This window comes from Rattus rattus, chromosome 1 (genome assembly GCF_011064425.1).
Source record: "Rattus rattus isolate New Zealand chromosome 1, Rrattus_CSIRO_v1, whole genome shotgun sequence".
Taxonomy (NCBI): domain Eukaryota; kingdom Metazoa; phylum Chordata; class Mammalia; order Rodentia; family Muridae; genus Rattus; species Rattus rattus.
The window spans coordinates 53,397,857-53,418,542 of record NC_046154.1 but is presented as its reverse complement, the minus strand read 5'-3'; the positions used below and the strand labels follow the sequence as shown (position 1 = coordinate 53,418,542).

General features: G+C 44.2%; 1 protein-coding gene across 1 annotated transcript in view; it reads left to right on the top strand.

Moving 5' to 3' along the window:
• The window catches only part of Raver2 (ribonucleoprotein, PTB binding 2), an 80,243-nt gene that overhangs the window by 53,448 nt on the left and 6,109 nt on the right, over positions 1-20,686 (top strand). The window contains exons 5-11 of the mRNA XM_032901774.1: positions 3,059-3,185; positions 8,456-8,538; positions 10,716-10,820; positions 10,965-11,076; positions 13,145-13,405; positions 14,713-14,817; positions 16,282-16,418. Coding sequence (XP_032757665.1) covers positions 3,059-3,185; positions 8,456-8,538; positions 10,716-10,820; positions 10,965-11,076; positions 13,145-13,405; positions 14,713-14,817; positions 16,282-16,418 — 930 coding nt within the window. The remainder of the gene's footprint in view (positions 1-3,058; positions 3,186-8,455; positions 8,539-10,715; positions 10,821-10,964; positions 11,077-13,144; positions 13,406-14,712; positions 14,818-16,281; positions 16,419-20,686) is intronic.

The window sequence follows — 20,686 nt, the reverse complement described above, 5'->3', positions numbered from 1 at the left end:
TGCCTATTACAAAGTTATGATAGGATACTTTAACTTCTGTACGTCACACAATGCTGTCTTGCATTTACCTCTTTTCTGACTGCAACATTTCCTCCCAGGGAGATTTGAGTGAAGCCATTCATGTGGTAAAAGCTGTTCAGAGTGTGGGCAGTTGGGAACAGTTTTCGCCTTTCTCACACTTGATCACTGCCCCCCGCCCCCTGAATATATAGATCTAACTTGGGACGTTTTTCCCTTAGCTCTTGGTTAGTGTTGGTTTGTCGTCTCCCTAGTCTAGTGTTTCTAGGAAGAAGCTGTTTGTGGTTGGCTCCTTGTTCCTTAGGAGATGTGTTCTTCCTGGAAGCTTTTCATAGCATTTCCTTTTTCATTTCTTTTTCACCTTTTGCTTTGGTGTTTATAACCTTTATGACCACTGTGTGCTCTTTAGCCGCATACGTGGGACCCCAGTGGCTGATGGTTGTTTCTGCGCTCCTTAGGCCCTCTTTAATAAGGTGCATCTCTCAGCTAATTTCCAAAGATACCTCTCACCTTTTCTCCTGCAGGGGCCCCTGTTGAACAAGTCCTGACCCCTGGCCCCTGGCCTCTGGCCTCTGGTCCCTGGTCCCTGGTCCTTGGCCTCTATCCCCTGTCACCTTGCTGCTGCTACTGCTGCTGTTACTCTCACCTCCCCCTTACTAATTTTTTTTTTTTTTTGGTTTTTTGGTTCTTTTTTTCGGAGCTGGGGACCGAACCCAGGGCCTTGCGCTTCCTAGGTAAGCGCTCTACCACTGAGCTAAATCCCCAGCCCCACTAATTTTGCTCTTGTTGATTTTGTTTGCATCTTTTGTTTCTTTAACCTCTTTTAGATCACTGATTTCTTTTGAATCATGTCTGTTTCACCATTTAACACGCACAGGCTCCAGGGTCAGTGGAGTGCTCTGGGAGTTTCTGAAGCCTTTATCTACAGGATAGGGGCCCCCGTGCTGGTTTATGGGCTTGCTTTTGAGGATTCAGGATCTTCTAGTCCGTGTGACACATTTGGAGCAATACTATTTATAGTGACCGAAGGCTGATTTTTCTCTTTATATGTTCGTTTTTCATGCTAGTGCTTCCCACTGGGCCTTTATAACTGAGTGCCCCTGCTCATGTTACTAGTTTAAAAAAAATCCCCCACCCTTTATAAGGCTACTTAGCTATCTTTGGGACATCTGTCATGTTTGGCGGGCGATCTTAGTTTCCTGTCCATTACCTCTGCTTTCTCTGTCACAAACAGTCCCGCCTCCTGCCTTTGTTTGAGTGGCTCTAGTCCCCAGATATCAAGTTTTCTTTTCTTTGGATACTTATGTTTTGGGGGAGGGTGCAGCGAGCTTCCTTGTATGCCAGTGTTTACGGGTTGGTGAAAGGGTCATTGTAGATCTCAGTGTAGAGCAGTGCGCTGCTCCATAGCCTCCGTACATACACACACATACATCTACTCTACGAATTTGGTAGAAAAAGGGATGATGGGAAGCCTAGAGGGGAAGCCTGAGTTTGTTAGGATTTAAGGATGACAGACGGGGAGAGCTCTGGCCCACTGTCCTCCGGGCTTTCCCCACCACACTGGGCACTGCCTCACAGCGCAGCTGTACCTTGCTCCCAGCCCTATGTTTTCTAGGCATCACGTTCCTCAGTGAACCTCACTGTGGCTGTGGGTGTGAGGAGCTCAGGATGCCGCTAGTCAGAAAGGAGACGGTCTGTGGGCAGCGTCAGCCCACACCAGCGCTGTCTGTCTGGTCTTCGTCCTCTGCTTACATACCACCTGCTGCTCCTCTTTGTTTCTGAGGCATCAGTAGGCCCATGCTGCTCTTTTTCTGGGCAGCCTTTGCTGCCCGGAGAGCCCAGCTCCCCTGAGGGAATGGTGGAGAAAGCTGTGCAGTGCCACCTGCCAAAGCTGTCCCCGAGCTCTCTGTGGACCTAGGCTTTCTTGCTCTCTATACATGTGTGCCTGCACACTTCCTATCCAAACAGGGCTTCTTGCCGGTGCCATGTCTGTGTCTTGAGTCTGTATTTCTTTTCCTCTCAGTTTTATAGATGCTGGGTTAGGAGAGAGACCTAACTGTCCTTGTCAGTTCTCCCTTTCTTGAGGGTAGATGTGTGTGTATACATATGTATATATGTCTCTGTCTGTGTGTATTCATATAGAGTCTCTGCCTGTGTGTATACATATGGATGTATATATGTCTCTGTCTGTGTGTATTCATATATATATAATCTCTGTCTGTGTGTATACATATGTATATATGTGTGCATGTATAAAGATATGCATATATACAGAGAGAGTCTATGTATGCACATGCTACAGTGCATATTAGAGAGGTTAGAGGACAATTTTGATGAGCCGTCCTGTCCTACCGTGTGGGTCCTGGGAACCAAACTCGGGTTGTTAGGCTTGGCTGCAAGCACTGTTACCTGCTAAGGTATCGCTCTGCTCTACGCCCAGCTTTTCTTCTGCAGGTTCTGGGGGTCTGAGCCCCAGTCGTCACTTGTGTGACAAGTGCTTCATCCAATGAACTATCTCACCAACTCTCATGCCTTTTAAAACTAAAAGGTGATTCACACTTTTAGGTAGCCATGCAGCTTAGTTCATCTCCATTTCACCACAGAGTGATGAAATAAACTTTCAGGAGAGGAAAATTTTGTTTGAAGTCAAGATAAGCTCTCCCACGTTGGATCCACCAACAGTCTAGGAAGCCTGCTTGTAGTGCGGGGTTCTAGTGCTGGGCCGGTGAGATAACGCTTTGCTAGGAAATCCATCTCCTTAGCATTGTCTTGCTTGTGTTTTGTAATGGAACTTGTAGTATTAAAGTGTTAGTTTTATCGGAAGCCGGTTGGCGTTGGACAGGCGTCAGATGAGGACCGCCCGTCGTGAGTAGTATGGGACATGTGTCATTGTTGTTGGGAGCTGTAGTAGAAAGCACTCAGTAAGTGCATGGTGTAAACAAGCTGTATTCATCAAGAAACAAATCAGGTGAACGGCTTGTAGGAGGAGCGCCTTTGGACTTTACTTATGCTTCCGTTGTTGTTTCTGTTCACACTGAAGATGCAGAGTAATCAAAAGGGATTACTGCCAGAACCCAATCCAGTACAGATTATGAAAAGTTTAAACAATCCTGCCATGCTACAAGTTCTTCTGCAGCCCCAGCTCTGTGGACGGGCCGTGAAGCCAGGTAAGCAGCACACATCCCCCTCCAGCACAGACTGTCACATGTGTCACTCATGCTGCATGGCATGCGAGATGTAAAAACATGCATTGCGTGTCCAAATGCACCCTTAGGCTTGTTTATCTCCTTTCTAGAACTGTTAATGATCATTAGTCAGCTGTGCGAGATGGTACATCTTGGCCGTTTGGTGGGTACAATCTAGTTTTGTGGTTCTGTTCTCTGTACTGTTAGTAAGTGTTAAATGTTAAACCTTCAGTTTGGCTCTTTGCCGCTTCTAAACCCAGGAATAATGGCACACACCACTCTACTGGAGCCTGGGTGAACCAAGAGCCGGGGCCTTTCCCTGTAATTGTTCTGGTGGGCCTGTCTTGTTGAAAATGCAGATTTGTTTCGTCCCCACCTTTCTCTGACCTAGAGAACAAAGTTCCTTTGTAGCAGCTGACAGAAGCACACGTCTTCTGACTACTCGGAACTTTGGTATCACGGTATACTGACGACCAAGCTCTTTGCTTTTCTCTTTCCGGGATTTCCTTCTGAAACAAACAGCTTTATATACACAGGACTTCTGTGTTAGTGTTACGAGGAGATGATGCCAGATGATGCTGAAGTCCAGGATAAATATATTTAGCGTAAGCATGCTCAGAGAGTTTATTCCAGTTCAGCCCCAACTGGCCCGACGTCAACTCCCGTGCTCAGCGACACATAACCCACACATTAAGTCATTTGGGTGGCTGCTCCACTATAGACTCTGGCTACACGTTAAGGATCCTCCAGGCTACCTGAACTTCTGACCAGCCAGGTATACAGACTTGGGAGATGCCAGGACCCTTCAGTTTGGTAATCTTCTGAAATGTCTTATAGAATTCAGGAAAACATCATATTTATGATTATAATTTTACCAGAGAGGATCTAACAGGAGTAGGCAAATGAAAGGCACTAGTGTAAGGATTCCTCATGCAGTTAGGCCGTGACATGCTAACATGCCATTGGTGTGGGAATTTTTAAAATATGTTACTGACAGTTTCACACGTGTGTATAGAGTATCCTGGTTACTCTTTGCTTCCTTTAACATCCTTCCCATCCCTGTCACTCACCCCCAGCAGTCCCCTTCCCAAGCTCATGGCTTCTTCTTTATGACCCGTTTAGTCGGGCCACCTGTGAGACCACTGGATGGAGACTGTCCATTCGAGGGGTAACCAGTAAGTCCATAGCTGAGGACAGCGAATCTCCTTCCTGAGATCAGTGGCAAACAGTCCAGCAATGAGGGCGGCTTAGTTACGGTTTAACTGCTGTGAACAGACACCATGACCCAAGGCAGCTCTTATAAATAACATTTAATGAGGACTGGTCTACAGGTTCAGAGGTTCAGTCCTTATCATCAAGGCAGGAGCATGGCAGCATCCAGGCAGATGTGGGCTGGAGTTGCTGAGAGTTCTATCTCTTCCTCCAAAGACAGACAGACTGTCCTCAGACTGCTAGGAGGAGGGTCTCAAAGCCCACCTCCACACTGACACACTTCCTCCAACAAGGCCACTTCCTGATAGGGCCGCTGTCTGGGTCAAGCATATTCAGACCAGCACAGAGGGGCAGGGCGGTCCTCCTGAGCAGGTCTTCCACCTATGCCTGACTGTCGGTGGGCCCATTCTTGTGCTGGCCCCGTGCAGGCATCTACAGCCGCTGTGAGATTGTGATTGTTATGGCTGCGTCTTACCCGGGGGACGACGACGTGTTGCAGTTCTTTTCTGTCTTCCCAATGTTCCCTGAGCCTTAGAGGGGTGGCATAAAGGCCATTTTTAGGGCTGAGCATTCATTAGTTATAAACTCTCAACACTTTGTGGGGCCATGAGTCCCCTCACTGCATTCACCACTGTTCCCGTGAAAGAGGGGGCTCTTACATGGTGGCTGAGAGCAGCACATTTCTGTGGACACAGACATATTTGCTCAAAAACTATCCTTAGCTCCCATACTAGGGCTCCTCGTCTCCCTGGCTGGGTTTTGACCAGGTCTGTAGTATCAGGCATGGGGTCCCTCCTGTGCATCAGGTCTCAGATCTAATCAGAGAACCGTTGGTTACCCCCAGAACAGTGCCGCTCCTGCTCAACTGGACTCCCCTTGCAGGACTGTGAAAACCTAAGCAACAGGGGCACAGCTTCAGTTCTGCTCCATCTTGGTTTTCCTTTTTATATCGTGCATCCAGGCTCTGTAGTGTTCATTGTGTGCTTTCTATTGTTAGGCTAAAAACAGTGGCCCAAAGCAACTTGGGGAGGAAAGGGTTCCAGGTCACTCACAGTTCATTATAGAGGAAGACAGGGCAGGAACTCAAGCAGGAGCTGAGGTGTGGACCGCAGAGGAGAGGTCTTACTGGTTTGCTCTTCACTGCCTTCTCAGCTTGCTTGTTCATACAACCCAGGAGCACCTGCCCAGGGGTGGCATCACCCACACTGGGCTGGGCCTGCCCACGTCAATCATGGATCAAGAAAATGCCCCACTGGCTTGCCCATAAGATAGTCTATGGAAGCATTTTCTCAGTTGAGATTCTGTCTTCCCAGATGATGGTAGTTTGGGTCTAGATGACAAGACACTCATCATCATCATCATCATCATCATCATCATCATCACAACAACAACTGTCCCACTCACTGATTTCCTCCGGAAGAAGCATCGCGAGACATAGAAATTTTGCTATGAGTGATACTTTTTTCTATCTCATGGAGTAGTTTCATTTGCCAGGCGCTACTTATTTAACCCTCGCACGCATCTCCACACCTGATTGGTTGCTTACTCAAGACCTCATCAGGCACGCCCCGAATGGGCAAAGACCTGGCACGAAGGCACTTTGCACATGCACACAGTTGATCTCCGGGGGCAGTCGGCTTGGCGAGCAAAGGCCAGCGCCATCTTGTCTAGCTCGGCCTTCCACGTGGGGCACAGTGGAAGCCAGCGCCATCTAGTGGTGGCGAATGTTATTGCGGCCCTCTACAAACAACAACAACAACAACAACAAAATACCAAAATACCAAAATCCCTACCTAGCACAAAGGGGCGCCTTACCCTTGGCATTGAGGCTTTTGTTAATAACTCACAGCTTCTGGCAACCCCTTTTCCCAGCCGTGCAGGGTCTTTTTAGAGGTTGGAACTTTTTATTTATTTATTTATTTATTTATTTTTAATGGTTATTTTATTTATTTACATTTCAAATGTTGTCCCCTTTAGGTGTTAGAACTTTAATGGGAGTTCTTCTATATGGGAATTAATCCCCCCAAAATGTATTAAGTATGGATTTTCTGGATTGTCCTCAAACATGGTGTCCCTAGACTTGACACTGTCCCGTTGGCTGGTTTCCTTGGCACAGTGCAGTAGTCCTTCATTCCTGTGATGGACACATCATTTCTCATGATGCAGTCCAAGATTGCTCTCATGTTTAAAGATGCTGTGCTCTCGGGAAATGTCATCCACACCTTTGGATTGTGGGTGTCTTTAGTAATTCTGCCCCACCATTGTTTCTACCTCTTTATCCAGCAGTATATATTTCCCCTCCAGTTTTCTGTTTGCATTGGTTTGTGGTCATTAGGAATATGGTTTTTTTTTTTTAGGTTTTATTTTTTAATTTTAAAATTATTTGCATGAGGATGGGTATGTATACACATGAATGCAGATCTTTAGAGTGGTGTTATAGGCAGCTGTGAGCGACATGACGTGGGTGCTGGGAACCAAACTCTGGTCCTCCGAGAAAGCAGTATGTGTCCTTCATCATCGAGCTATTTCTCTAGTCCCAGGAGGATGTTTATGTTTAATGTCACTGTCTCTATTTTAAGATGTTTAATATTTACCCGGATGGAGAAATTATTTCCTGGCTTTGTTTGGGTTGGTAAGGGAAGAAGAATACATCTGTACCTCAGCGAGCACATGCCAAGCTAGAGAAGGCACGCAGCTTCCACTTTAGTGTTTTCTTGGACGGTCCGTGGTTGCTGGGGCATTACATCCTTTCCAGGTTGAGGTGAAATCGCAATGAAGCTTTGTCTTTATTTGGATCTACACCTTCGTTACGGGCTGTAGACTTGAGTCGTGAGGTTGATGTACAGGCTATATCCTATGGTACTTTTTAACTGAACCCTTCAGTAGAGTGAGCAGGTATGTGTTAACTTGGTGTCCTTTTGTTTTTGAGATAGGGACTCACTACCTAACTGGGAATATAGGCATACCCTAGTGTTTGTTCTGGTCCATGTACATTATGAAAAGGTTTCAGTTTGCTTTTTTTTTTAACCTATTTAATGTATATGAGTACTCTATATGGATGTATACCTGCACACCAGAAGAGGGCATCAGACCTTATTATAGATGGTTGTGAGTCACCATGTGGTTGCTGATAATTGAACTCTTTGTAAGAGCAGCTGGTGCTTTTACCTGCTGAGCCCTCTCTCCAGCCCTACACTGACCTTTTCTAAATGCTAACCTGTGATATATTTCTGTTGGGAATGATGCCCTTAAAACCATGAAATAGTAGATATCATCTTTCCATAACAATAATTAGGTGAAATTAATCCCGTGTTTTCTATTTCATGGTTCCTTATTCTCTGTATATTATCTCTTCTGAAATGTACGTGGTACTTGGACTCAGACTTGAGTTACCATTCATTCCTCTTATCTCTGAGTTTGTTTCTTTGGAAACGAGGTCTTTTTGTGTTATTCCTGGCTGGCCTGGAACTTGCTGAGTAGACAAGGCTGGCCTCGAACTCACAGATACCTGCCTGGCTCTGCCTCCCAATGCTGGAATTAATGACACAGGCCACTCTGCCCTGTCGTATGTAGTCACGTTGCATCTTTTTAGCCTTATGATGTAAGAATTTCTGTGCAAATACTATCTTCTCTAAAGGATTTTCCATAAAGGATGAGGGTTGCATCTTAACCCTTGCCCTTCCTTCCAACAAATATCTCCCAAATGTGTGACAAAAAGAAGGCTGAAGAAATGGCTCACTGATTAAGAGCACTTTTACTCTCCATGAGGACCAAGGTTCAGTTCCCAACACCCACATGGTGGTAACGCCATGTCTCAGGGACCCCACACCCTCTTCTGATCTTCTGGGCATCACTCACTCACATGGTGCACTTACATATGTGCAGGCAAAACACCAAGCCTGCCCCTCTCAGCCAGGAGACAATGAAACTTCCCGTGCCGGTTAAAGGTGTAAAAGAAACATTTTTGGAACGTGTCGTAGCTTGAGTTTCTTGTCACATGGGTATGGTTTTCTGCTGACTGACTCTGGTCTTCCCTACAGTTCTCGGAGTCGCACCCAGCCTATCGCATCTGCTGAGTCTGCCCCTCCCCTCCGCGCTCTTGCACTTCAGTAAAGCACAGCAGGTGTGTACGGAGCACCGGGTCCTGAAGCACTGGCGGTCTGGAGTGCGGACTTCCAGCTCGCCCAGCCTCTCAAGACAGAGTTTTATGTAGCTCAGGATGACCTTGAATTTCTATTTCTTCTGCATCCATTCCCCAAGGACTGGAATTTACCGGTGTGCCAGGCCTTACCAAGAAGTTAACTGAGCATTTTGCTTTTTAAAAAATATCCTGCCTGCCTTCCGCCCTTTGTGGTCTAGGGACCGTTCTAGAATTTTCTGATGCTAGTAGGTGCTCTAGTGCTGACATACATCTCCAGCTTTCTTTTAACTTTTGATGTTGGTAGAGAACCTTGCTATAGTTGCCAATGCTGGCCTTGAACTCATATTGTAGGCAGATAGACCATTGAGGCATCCTCCTGCCTCAGCCTCCTGAACAGCTGGAATTTAGACCTGTACAGGTAGGGCTGGCAGAGAACATCCTTATAATGGCTGCATAAAGTCACAAGAGGGGTGTGCATAGTCCTGCTAAGGATAGCAGCACAGACAGATAGACCTACCAACTCCTGCTTGGAGAGGATTAGGACAGAACACTTATTTTGTGATATATTTTTGCTAGATAATGAATAGGTTTTCCTCTCTCTTTGTGTGTAGAGGGGGCGGGCCCAGACAGGCAGAATGTGTGCCATGGTGTCTATGTGGAGGTCAGAGGGCAGCTTTGGGTGTCAGTCCTTGCCTTCTACCTTGTTTGAGGCAGGGTATGTTTGCTGCCGCACATACCTGGCTAGCAGGCTTTCAGGTTGCTGGGGATGCCCTCTTCTCTACCCCCATCCTCCCCGTCATTTTCAAAGAGTATGAATGCTTGAGTCAGATATGCTGGCTTGTTCCTGTAATCCCAACACTGGGGAGGCCAAGGCTGGAGGATTACTCCATTTAAGACTAGCCAGGGCTACATAGTAAATTCCAGGCCAGCCTGGGCTCCAGAGTGAGATTCTATCTCAAAACAACAGTAAAAACCCAACAACAAAACAGCAGGAACAGCAAACATTAATTATAATCCAATAAGTGGTCTTAGCAAAGAGATTCAGATGATTGGCTCTATTCCGTTACGACAGTAATTCTCAGCCTGGAGGTTGCAACCTCTTTGAGGATCACATGACCCTTTCACAGGAGTTGCATATTCAAAAACCCTACCTATCAGATATGTACATCGTGATTCATGATGGTCAGATTATGTACATTATGATTCATAGCAATCAGATAAGTACACTGTGATTCATAATAGTAAAATTACAGTTATGAAGTAGCAGTGAAATAGTTTCATGGTCGGAGGTCAACAGCATGAGTAACTGTATTAAAGGGTCGCAGCATTAGGAAGGGTGAGAGCCACCATGGTAGGAGATAGAACAGAGATATGCAGTGTTAGCTTTTATGGCCTGCAAGTCACTCTCTCCGGAGCTTATTGTGTCTCCCCATCCCAAAAGGACCTGGTCCCTCCTCCAGGGTTGTCTCCTTGACCAGGATGTCCTTTCACCACACTGACCCAGACTTCCCCTAAATAGCCGTCAGACCTCAGAACACATGCTAGGTCCCCAAGAGAGCCTCCCTTGACTCTCTAGTCTAAACGAGGTCTCCCCATGTGTGTTCATGTATCTGTGTGTAGTTTTCCTCAGAGAACTGCCACTAGAATCTTACTTGTTTTTCATTTAAAGTCTCCAAGAACATGGTAACACGGGGTCAAATGGTATTACATTTCTTACACTATCCTACTTGTAAAAAGAGCTCAACAAGTCTTGTCACGTGATTAAATCAATCAATAAATTCCTATTTCCCCATCATTAAAACCAGGAGCAAAGGGTAACAAAGGACGTGGAATGGGTCTCTTAACTGTTATTGGAGGATGCTCCCTGTGGGGGAAAGTAGACTAATACAAGTTCAGAAGGGTTTTTTTTCTTCTCAAGACAGTGTTTTCTCTGTAGTCCTGGCTGTTCTAGAACTCATTCTGTGGACCAGGCTGGCCTTGAACTCAGAGATCCACCTGCCTCTGCCTCTGGAGTGCTGGGATTTAAGGCATGTTCTGACCATCAGGCTAAGAAGTGCTTTCTTCATTTTCAGACTAACTTCTGATTGAACTTTAAGATGAGTTGATTCTAGAGCAAATAACTCTTCTGACTATAACTTGATGTCTCATTAATTCCACAGAGTTCAGCTGTGGGTAACACATCGTCCTTACTCCTTCAGAATCTTTCTCCCTTACCCTTGATACAGCAACAGTTGATGAAGTTTGACAATGCCCACACTAATAATGTAAGTAGTTCATCCCTCAGCCTGGTGATGAAATGGTGACATTTCACACATGTGACCATCTTCACTAGGATCTGTTTGTTTGGTTTTTGTTTTTGTTTTTGTTTTTTTCACCGTGGGAAACTGTCTTCCTCTCCCCTTTTGTAGAAGCCTGGCTTGCTGGGAGAGCCTCCCACCATGGTGCTGCAGCCTGCTCTGGCAATAGGGCCACCACTTCCACTGAAAACGGACCTGGGACACCATGGAGAAGCACACAAAAGTAAATAGCCCATTTACCAAGAAGTCCTTATGCAATCGGCTTTGAGGCTTGAAGATAGTTTACCTCTATTCCTCTCTTACTTATAGGATAATTAAATTTGGTCATTTAAAATTTAAAGAGCCCCATTGCCTCGTCTGGTTTTGATATTGATATATTGTTAATGGGTTTTTCTCCATGCCAAGATGAGACGGTCCCTGGTGGATGGGCTTTAATATTTTATGCAGGTTCACAGCAGCGCCAGGAGAAGACACAGCTCCATCTGACGCTGACATACTGCCTGTTGGGCTCATGGCACATTACCTTTGTCTGCATTTCAATTTCACTGAAGAAGGAGCCCCTGGCTCTTATAAAAGGAGTAGCTAGCATTTGTAAATATAAGTCCCGTTGACTTGAATTATTTTGAAATTAATTTTAAGTTGGTATTTGGAAAAAACAGACATATATGCTCTGAGCACATGATAGGCAGAACAGTTTTACTTTAGAAAAATAGACATATACCAGGGTTTTTTCTTTTATTTTATTCTAATTTAGAATAACACCTCCAGTTTGAAGTTTATTGAAGGCTTGATGTAAACAACTCCACTGATGAGCTCAGTTCTGTCAGCAAATGTTGCACATTTAGTCTCTCACATCTAAAACGGGCTAATCCAGTAACTCATTCAGACCAAATAACTCAGCCAGTTCTGACTGTTGAAGTTGACCAGGCAGTGGTTAAATTGCCGAAAAACTTTCTCGGTATGATGGGAGTCTGCCATTTCGAAAAGCTTTGACTTTCTATGACTGAAAATGTTTGTTCCTCATATTGATGTTCGATCAGATGCCGTTTGCTACCTCACGTGCTGTTTTAAGAACACTGACGATTCGCTGTCTAAAATAAATATATCCTAAAAGATAGAGGGGTCAGAGCAAGTACTCAACCAGCGAGCAAACCTGCTTAGTGAATTCGTAAGATGGAAATTTTACAGCAAAATTAACTGTTTTAATTTCTTTTTGGTCTCTTGTTTTATAAACTTGTTTTGTTTTAATTTTTGTTTGTTTTTCGAGATAGGGTTTTATGTTGCCCAGGTTGATCTTGAACTTGTGAGTTCAAGTTATCTTCTTGCCTTTGCCCCAGCATAGCTCTGAGTGCATGCTGCCATGCCTGTGTGTGTGTGTGTGTGTGTGTGTATTTTTTTTTTAAATTAAATTGATTGATTGGTTGAGGGAGGACAGGACACACTTGTGCTATGGTATGCAATTGGTACATAGAAGACAACTTGTGGGAAGGAGTTGTTCTTTCCTACCCTGTGGGTCTCAGGATTTAAACCCAGGCTGGGGCCAATCACCTCTCTCTGCTAAGCCATCTCAGCATCCCTGACTTAAAGATTTTTAAAATAAGAATCATACCTAATTTTCCGATGGAAATTTTTAATCATTTCAGGATTTTTCTTCCTATAAATAAAAACATAACTTCCTATAAATAAAAACATAACTTTTATTGATTTTGTATTTATTCCTGAGTGTTGACTTCAAGGGCAATGCTAGTATTTAAATACCAGATTCCCCACTTCGTAATAGCATTGATTTATATCATTTGTGGATTTCTGGGCTTAATCCTCAAACCACTGCCAAGGGCACGTTGCCAGTGCGAAGACACTGCACTCAAGTTTAGAAGAGATGGGTGTGGCCAGCGCCCGACAGCTGATGAAGTCTCACTCTCAGGCTTGCCGCTGAGTCCAAATTAACCTTAGAACTCTTTAAACAGGAGACTCAGTTACTCTCTCCAAATTTGGAAACATCCAAGTTGCAATAATTGGACATTTTTAAGTACTGGTGTAATTGAAATGTCAAAAAGAGATATAAGATCCTAAAGTAATAATTAAAATGTATCATTAAGGTATACTGTCTAGGTTATCATAGAAATTATTGAAAATTTAAAAAATATTTTTACTGTCAGTTTTTGCTTTCTCGTGGCTTTCTAACCCCTGACCTCACCTGTTGGATTTCATAGACCTCTAATAGGTCCTCTAATAGGTCTAATAGGTGTCTTGTGTAACCAGGGTTCTTTTGCCTCTGTGGTTCACTACAGCGTCTAATCTGATTGCAAGTCAGACGACACTGGCAGCTGGACTGGGCGTGTTGCCGTTCTTCCCACACCAGCTCACTGCTGGGCAAGCCGGGCCGGGGCGTGGGACCACTCAGGAGAAGCAGTCAGCCCCGGTGAGCAGCAGCGAAGCTAGTTTCTCAGGGTCACAGCATTATCTGCAGACCTTCCCAGGCCTTCCTGGTGGAGGTCCACTGACAGGCAACCAGAAGACCCTGCAAAGCCAGCCAAAAGGCACGGAGGTAGGTTGGAAGGCCAGGGACACACAGAGAGGAATGGATTCCCCCATGGCTGCCTTTCTGTTCCTTTTAGTCCCTGAATTGTGACATTGTCCTGTCTTACCCAATTACTTGTGTTTGGTGACTGTCCTTCAAAGCTGTGGCTCCAGCTGGGACTTCTCTTGAGCTCCTGTGAATTTGCTAAGGGTTGAGTTTCTTACTCAGTGAATGTTTCCAGCCCCTGGAGCATAGCAGGCAGTCAGTACACACAGACTGAATGAACGAGTGCCTCGCCATGCGATAAACACATCACAAGCCAAGCTGGATTTCTTCAGGGCCTACAAAGATGTCTAAGACAGGTTCTGTTGTCCACACACAGCAGTATTGGCCAGGAAAGCATCAGGAACTAAAGGAGCTGTGGCTCTCAAATACAGAAATGAACTCAGGAATACACTTTTTGTACTGTGCTTTTTTTTTTTTTTTTTTTTTTTTTCTTCATCAGATCAAAAGGAAAACTAAGCCACTTAGCTTTACTCTTACCTGTACAACCAGGACTGTGGTTTAAAAGTCTTTGGTCAGAGAGTAAAGAGGAAGAAGTCTTTCAGGAGAGTATGGACCGTAATGAAGGCTCAGAGCTCCATCCCCTCTTTTCTGTTAGACGTATTAGAGGCTGCTCCTAGGTAGCTGAAGATACGACAGTGTCTGTATTTCCAGTGTCCTGTCTAACACTGTCATCTAAGTCAGCGCATGAGCTCTTTCTTGGCATTACTTTCAGGACTAGAGATGATTAGTAAACCTCACTCCTGTCATTTGGGTTTGGCCATGTGACGGGAAATTTAAATTTTATAGTAATTGATAAAACTATTTCTAGAGCTACGATGTAGAATTAGGTGTTTGCTTTTCTTGGAAAGATGAATTCTCTTAAGATCAAGTGAGACGGTACAAGATGCTTTGAGTTTTTCTTCCCTTGTGGGATTCTGTGCTTTATTAAAGGGCTTGTGGAGATGGGCTCCCTCTATCTAGTGTTGCTTGTCCTGGAGCTTGCTGTGTTAGCCTTTGAGGCTGGCCTCAAACTGAGAGATCTGCCTGCCTCTGTCTCCTGAGAGCTGGGATCAAAGGCGTGGGCCACCGCACCCAGCAGAGCCCACAGATGATCACACCATACGAGATACAGTGAAAAAATACATCTTTCTGCATTTTTAATTGATGTAAATAAGTAAACATATATTGATTGTATGAAATGAGAAATTCCATTGCCACACGTTTATGTGACGTACCCTGACCCCTCCCCATTCCTTTCTCTTACCCACTCTTTTGTTTTTGGCAAATAGGCAGCCTCTAAGAATCAGACTTCACTCTTGGGAGAACCACCAAAAGAAATCCGGCTCAGTAAAAATCCATATTTGAATTTGGCAAGCGTGTTGCCCAGTGTTTGCCTATGTAAGTGAGGACCGCGCTCCAGCCGTGAGATTCCCCTGAAGACGCTCTGTAATGACTTTTACTTTCATCCTAACCTAGTTGAAGGTCATGATGCCTAGTGACAAAACTAAGCCCTAAATTATGGTCCTTATTATTCTTTAATAATAAGTCCATTATTTGAAAAAATGAAAATTAAAAGACTTTAAAAACCTTTACACTATTTTTGTTGAGGGCAAAATAATTTTTTCAGTTATTAAGGCACGATTGAAAATCATGAAGACAGTGAATTGTTTGAAGTACTGTCGTCATTTACAGTGTGGGTAGATCATTCTAGATTAGAGATTAAAGCCTCTCGGCGAGCTAGCCAGTGCATCCAGATATCCGAGCTACGACCACCAGTCAGCAGAAGTGGAATCTACTGGGTCTTCAGTTAGCAAGAGTCAACTCACTCAAAAACAGTAACAAAATCTGAAGACCACGTTAACGCTGTTCAGTAAGGGAGAGACTGGATACACAAGATGGAACACTGTGATGTAGAAAAGAGAGAGAGACAGAGACAGAGAGAGACACACACACAGAGAGAAGTCCACACCACTCATTTATGAAGTTGTCTCTAAAACTGAGTTTTAAGTGGAAAAAGTAAAAATGAGCATCACGTGACTGCAGTTGTTATTAAAGCTCTGATCTTCACACATTTGTGTAAATGCATAATGTCAAACCAGGGGACGTTGTACATGCATAGAGATGAGTGTAATTTTTAATATGCAATTTTGGCATTTTACAAAGTATCCCCTTGAGTATTGATTTATAAGTTTTCTAAGGCTAAGAAAAAGTTGCGTAGTCTAGAATATCTGGAGTATACTGATCTCACCTAAAAATTGACGTTGTCAACAATTGCCTTGATAAGAGTGTTTAATTTGCATTTTGTATGACTTCATATAGAACAATGGCTCTCAGCCTGTGGGTCATAACCTATTTGGGGGCTGCATATCAGATGTCCTGCATATCAGATATTTATACTGCACTCCCTAACTAGCAAAATTTACGTTAGGAAGTAGCAATGAAATAACTTTATGGCCGTGGGTCACCATGACATGTCCTGAAGGGTCACAGCATTAGGAAGGTTGAGAACCGCAGCTGTAGAGAATCTATGGGGTTGGGTATATAGTGGAATGGTGGAATTCTTGAGGCCCTGGTTTCAGTTCTCAGTACAGAAAAAGAATAGAATATCTGTGCTACATATTTATATTCTTTCATTTATAATAAGTGCATATATAAATTTTAGAGGCTTCTATCATAATTATTTTACCTATATGGCAGGCTTCCATTTTCAGTTGCTGAAATAAATGAAATAATATATAATTCCTCCCACAGAAAATAAATAAAAATAGCACGTTGGTAATGCATTTGAAACAGGCTGGGTTAATGTGTTTTGTCCCGCTTGTAATTTAACAAATCACTGAGGGGTCTTGCTTTCACCTTTAGCCACTGCAGGCAAAGGCACGCCACCAAAGACTGGAATTGCGAGCAACATTCTGGATGTGATCTCTCAGGGAAGTGAGTCCCAGCATGCACTGGAGAAGTGCATTGCCTATTCCCCATCTTTCGAGGATTTTGCCCAGGTAAATAATGTGTGGGTCAGGACCGTATGGGGAGAAACTGGTCCAGCTCTACACTGAGACCACTGATCACGTCAGATCGTAGCGGCTTTAGCTGTGAGAACACTCAGAATGATATCTCTCATCACTTATAATTTGGGAGTAGGTTCAGGAAATTGTTTTAATATTTTCTTTTACATCAGTTACTTACCTCTTACAGTTTTACTAGTGGCCCTCAAACGACATCCATCCTACCATCTTTTTGGTCGCACAAAGCCACGTGTGCATATATTCCATCGTGCCGTCACACCCAGTGCAGTAGGCCTACCTGGCTTACAGGGTTAAGTGTTTGCTATCTGACTCTTTGCTGAGAATTCTGCTGCCGTCTGTTTTACGTGAGTGCAAACCTTAGGAAACCAAGGGAGAAAACCTCCATTCCTGATCATTGCTTAAGAGATACAGAAAATGTTCACATTTACAAGCATTCCTATGCTAATTTTAGTGGGATGTTTGATTTGGGGAGGGGGGGCAGAGTCTCACTAGATAAACCAGGCTAGCCTTAAACTCACAGCGCCTCATGCCAGCGCCCAGCTGTACACCAGTGTCAGAGCATGAGGAGGAGCCAGCCCTCAGCATCTCTAGGGTTTGCTCTGGGGTTCCAGATGCTCAGGTCTCACCTGCATGGTGTCATGTGTGCAGTCTTTCTGGGGAAATTGTCTTCGTTCTTCGAACCTGTTGAGATGACTTGTAATAGCTGATGTGATGGCAACGCTCTGTAATCACACTGTGCTGTTTAGGGGATAATAACAAAAGGGCTCCATGTGTTTGGTAGAGGTCTTCAAATATTCCCATCATGCAGCTGCTTTAACGTATGGTTCTAGAACCCATGAACATGGAGTGTTATTCTAAATTATGTTGAAAAGATGCATCGATGTGGTTAATTTAGAGATTGGGGGTCAGAGCTGACGTCACGATGAAGCCACTTTCCTTCCTAAGGTTCCAGCTTTGTTAATGTATTCAGTAGTGTAGATGAGCACACTGTTCATTGAGTGTATCTAAGGGACAAAAGTTACATTACTGGAGGTAAACAAAGTCATTTATGAGTAATACATAGTTGTTACGAAGATTAGAAACAACAGAAGTGTTCAATTAAGACAGTGCAAGCAAATTGTCATCTTTACCAGGAAATACAACTTGGATCTTTGAAGTGATATAAAATAATGTATAAAGCCATGATGTAATCTTCATAATCCACTGTGAAAATAATGTTCACAAGATATAGTCCTATACAGTTCCACTTTTCTTTCTTTATGGAGAGCAAAGTTTACTTTTAAAAGCAGGAGAAACATTTATTTTTAAGATTTAGCGAATGGTGTATTTTAAGCCTCAAAAAAAGTTCCTTTTTGTCCCAAATGTTTCATTTTGAGTCTGACTTTTGAAGTTGGCCTCCCTTGACGCTGCAGACCCGGTTCTTAGATCATGGTGAATACACGGACACTTGCAGGGCCTGTGGCCAGGTTCTGAGGTAGAGCCTCGCCTCGCATCTCTGTGCTTTGAACACTTGCCACTTCCTTTGCCATGTGTTCTAGTTCGCTTGGCTGTTACTGTGATAACCACCATGACCAACAGCAGCTTGGGAAAGAAAGGGTCTTTCTGCCTCAGATTTCCAGATCAGAATCCATCATTGAGGGAAGTCAGAGCAGAGGAAGCTGGTGGCAGAAACCATGGAGGAATGGTGCTCACTCTGGCTTGCTCGTCTATATATGTCTGTCTGTCTGTCTGTCTTTCTTTCTTTCTGTTTATATATGTATGTGTGTGTGTGTATCTATATCTATATCTATATCTATATCTATATCTATATCTATATATATATATTATTGTATACCATCTATAGGATACTGGGCCCTCCTACATTAGTCAAGATGATCAGTCTTACAGACCAGTCTGATCTATTCATCTCCCTTGAGGTTCCTTCTTCCTAGGTAACTGAGGTTGTGTCAGGTTGACAATAAAACTAACCAGCACACAGTTTAAGCATTTATTGTTGTTGTCGTCATCATCATCATCATAATCATCATTACCACCACCACCACCATCATCACCACCACCACCACCACCACCATCGCTGAGGGACTGAGCCAAAAGCTCTTGCATGTCAGGCAAGCATGCTACTTTTGAGCTATATCCCTACTCAATTCGTAAAACATTTTTTTTTTTAAGAACAGCGCTGAGATTGCCCTTAGGATCTTGCCTATGTTAGATAATGTGTTATGTTAGACATCTTACTACCACACCTGCGAGTTTTAAACCGTCTGTGGTGCGGGTGGAAGAGCCAAAGACGTAAAAATCCCCTCCCCATCTCCATGGTTTGTCAGTGACTTCTCAGACTGCAGGGTCCACGTTGCTGCAGTAGGAGCTCCTGGAAACTCCGTTTAGGTTCTTGTGCATAAGGATTGGGGCAGATGGTTGTGTCAGATAGGAGATGGCATGGTTTCTCTTTGAAGTAAAGCTGTCCATTTAAAGGTTCAACATCTGGTGTTTCCAATGAACATGAAGTTATTTGCGGAAATCGCTGATTACATTTTGAGTAGATTTTTAAAAAAGTAGCTGCTGTTTGAAAGCACCAGGGAGTACTTCAGTAAAAACTGGAGGGTGTCAGGTCCTGACCAGGGGCATCCCCCTGAGTGACAGTCGTGTTTCTGGGGCTGTTTGCTTGACTCTATGGAAAATCTGCCATCTTGATGGCCTGGCCTAAGGACAGTTTGTGGCGTTGTAAAGGGAAAGGTCCTGGAACACAGGGAACCACGTGGGCAGGAGCCCCAGAGTCACCATGAAACTGGAGCCTAACACAGCTGGCTGATCAGTGAACCGCTGCGGTGAGGGGGATGCCAGGAGAACGTCAGCCTGAGAGGCAGTGAAGCCTGGTGTAGAGGAGAGACCAGGAGTTTGAACTTTTTCAACCTGTGGGTCACGACAGCCCTTTCACAGAAAACACAGATAATTATATTACAATTCATAACAGTAGCAAAATTACACTTATGAATTAGCAACAAAAATGATTTCATGGTTGGGGTCACCACAGCACGAGGAACTGCATTAAAGGGTTGCAGCACTGGGAAGGTTGACAGCCATTGCTCCAGAACAAATTATCCTCGTCAGAGGGATATAATGTACCTTTTCTACTTCTCATTCTCGGCGCCCAGTAATTAAAAATTAACTATGAAGTCGGGACCAAAGCGATGGCTCAGTGGTTCTGAGCACTGGCTGTTCTTCCAGAGGACCCGGGTTTGATTCTCAGGACCCACATGGCACCCCACATAACTGTCTATTCACTCCAGTGCCTGGGATCCAACGCCCTTTTCTGGCCTCCATGGACTCCAAGCACACACATGTGGTGCATGGACATCCATGTAGACAAAATGCCAGTAGACATGAAACATTACACAAGGGAGATAGAGCCGCAGCGCCCAGGTGTTGGTATCAGTAAACAGTGATATTAAACCATGAATGGGCAAACAACATAAAGACATCATGGACACATAGGGGATCTCAGAGAGATACATTTTAAAAGAACGGAATAATTCTAGAACTGACAGGAATTGTTTGTGTTTTCTTTCCTTTATCTTTCTTTTTGGTTGGTTGATTGTTTTGTTCAAGACAGGGTTTCTCTGTGTAGCCCTGGCTGTCTTGGAACTCACTCTGTAGATCTGGCTGGCTTCGAACTCCTATCTGCCTGGCTCTGCCTCTTGAGTGCTGGGAATGCACCACCACCACCTGGCAGTTGTTTTGTGATATTAAAGATCACATTAGATGGGCACAGGCTGGGACTGGAAAAATGGAAGAAAAGGTTCACAGCTAATAAAGCAGCAGTCAAAGGAGAGATTGGAAGCCAGTGAGTCTTTTCCGAGCCCCAGGAACAGACCACATAGCTAGGAAGTGCGTATCAGTAGAGGAGATATAAAGTCAACGGAGTATAAAATACTTGAAAAACTAATGATCAGAACTTTCTTCAAAAACACTTAACAGATCTCATGAGCAGAGTCCCCTCCTGTAAGTCAGGAACTCATGATCACACATAGGAGTTGTACTCACAAAGAGACGCCCTAGAAAGTAACCGGGCAACCACAGTGCATTCTGTCACAAAGAGACTTCAGCCTTGGCACCACTGATGTCTGGGGTTGAGTCATTGTTAGGCCCTCCCTGTTTAGCAGCCTCTTTATCTTGTATGTATTCGACGCTCCAGCAGTGAGAGGCACGGTTAGGACTGATAAAATGTGCAGAAGAAAAGACTG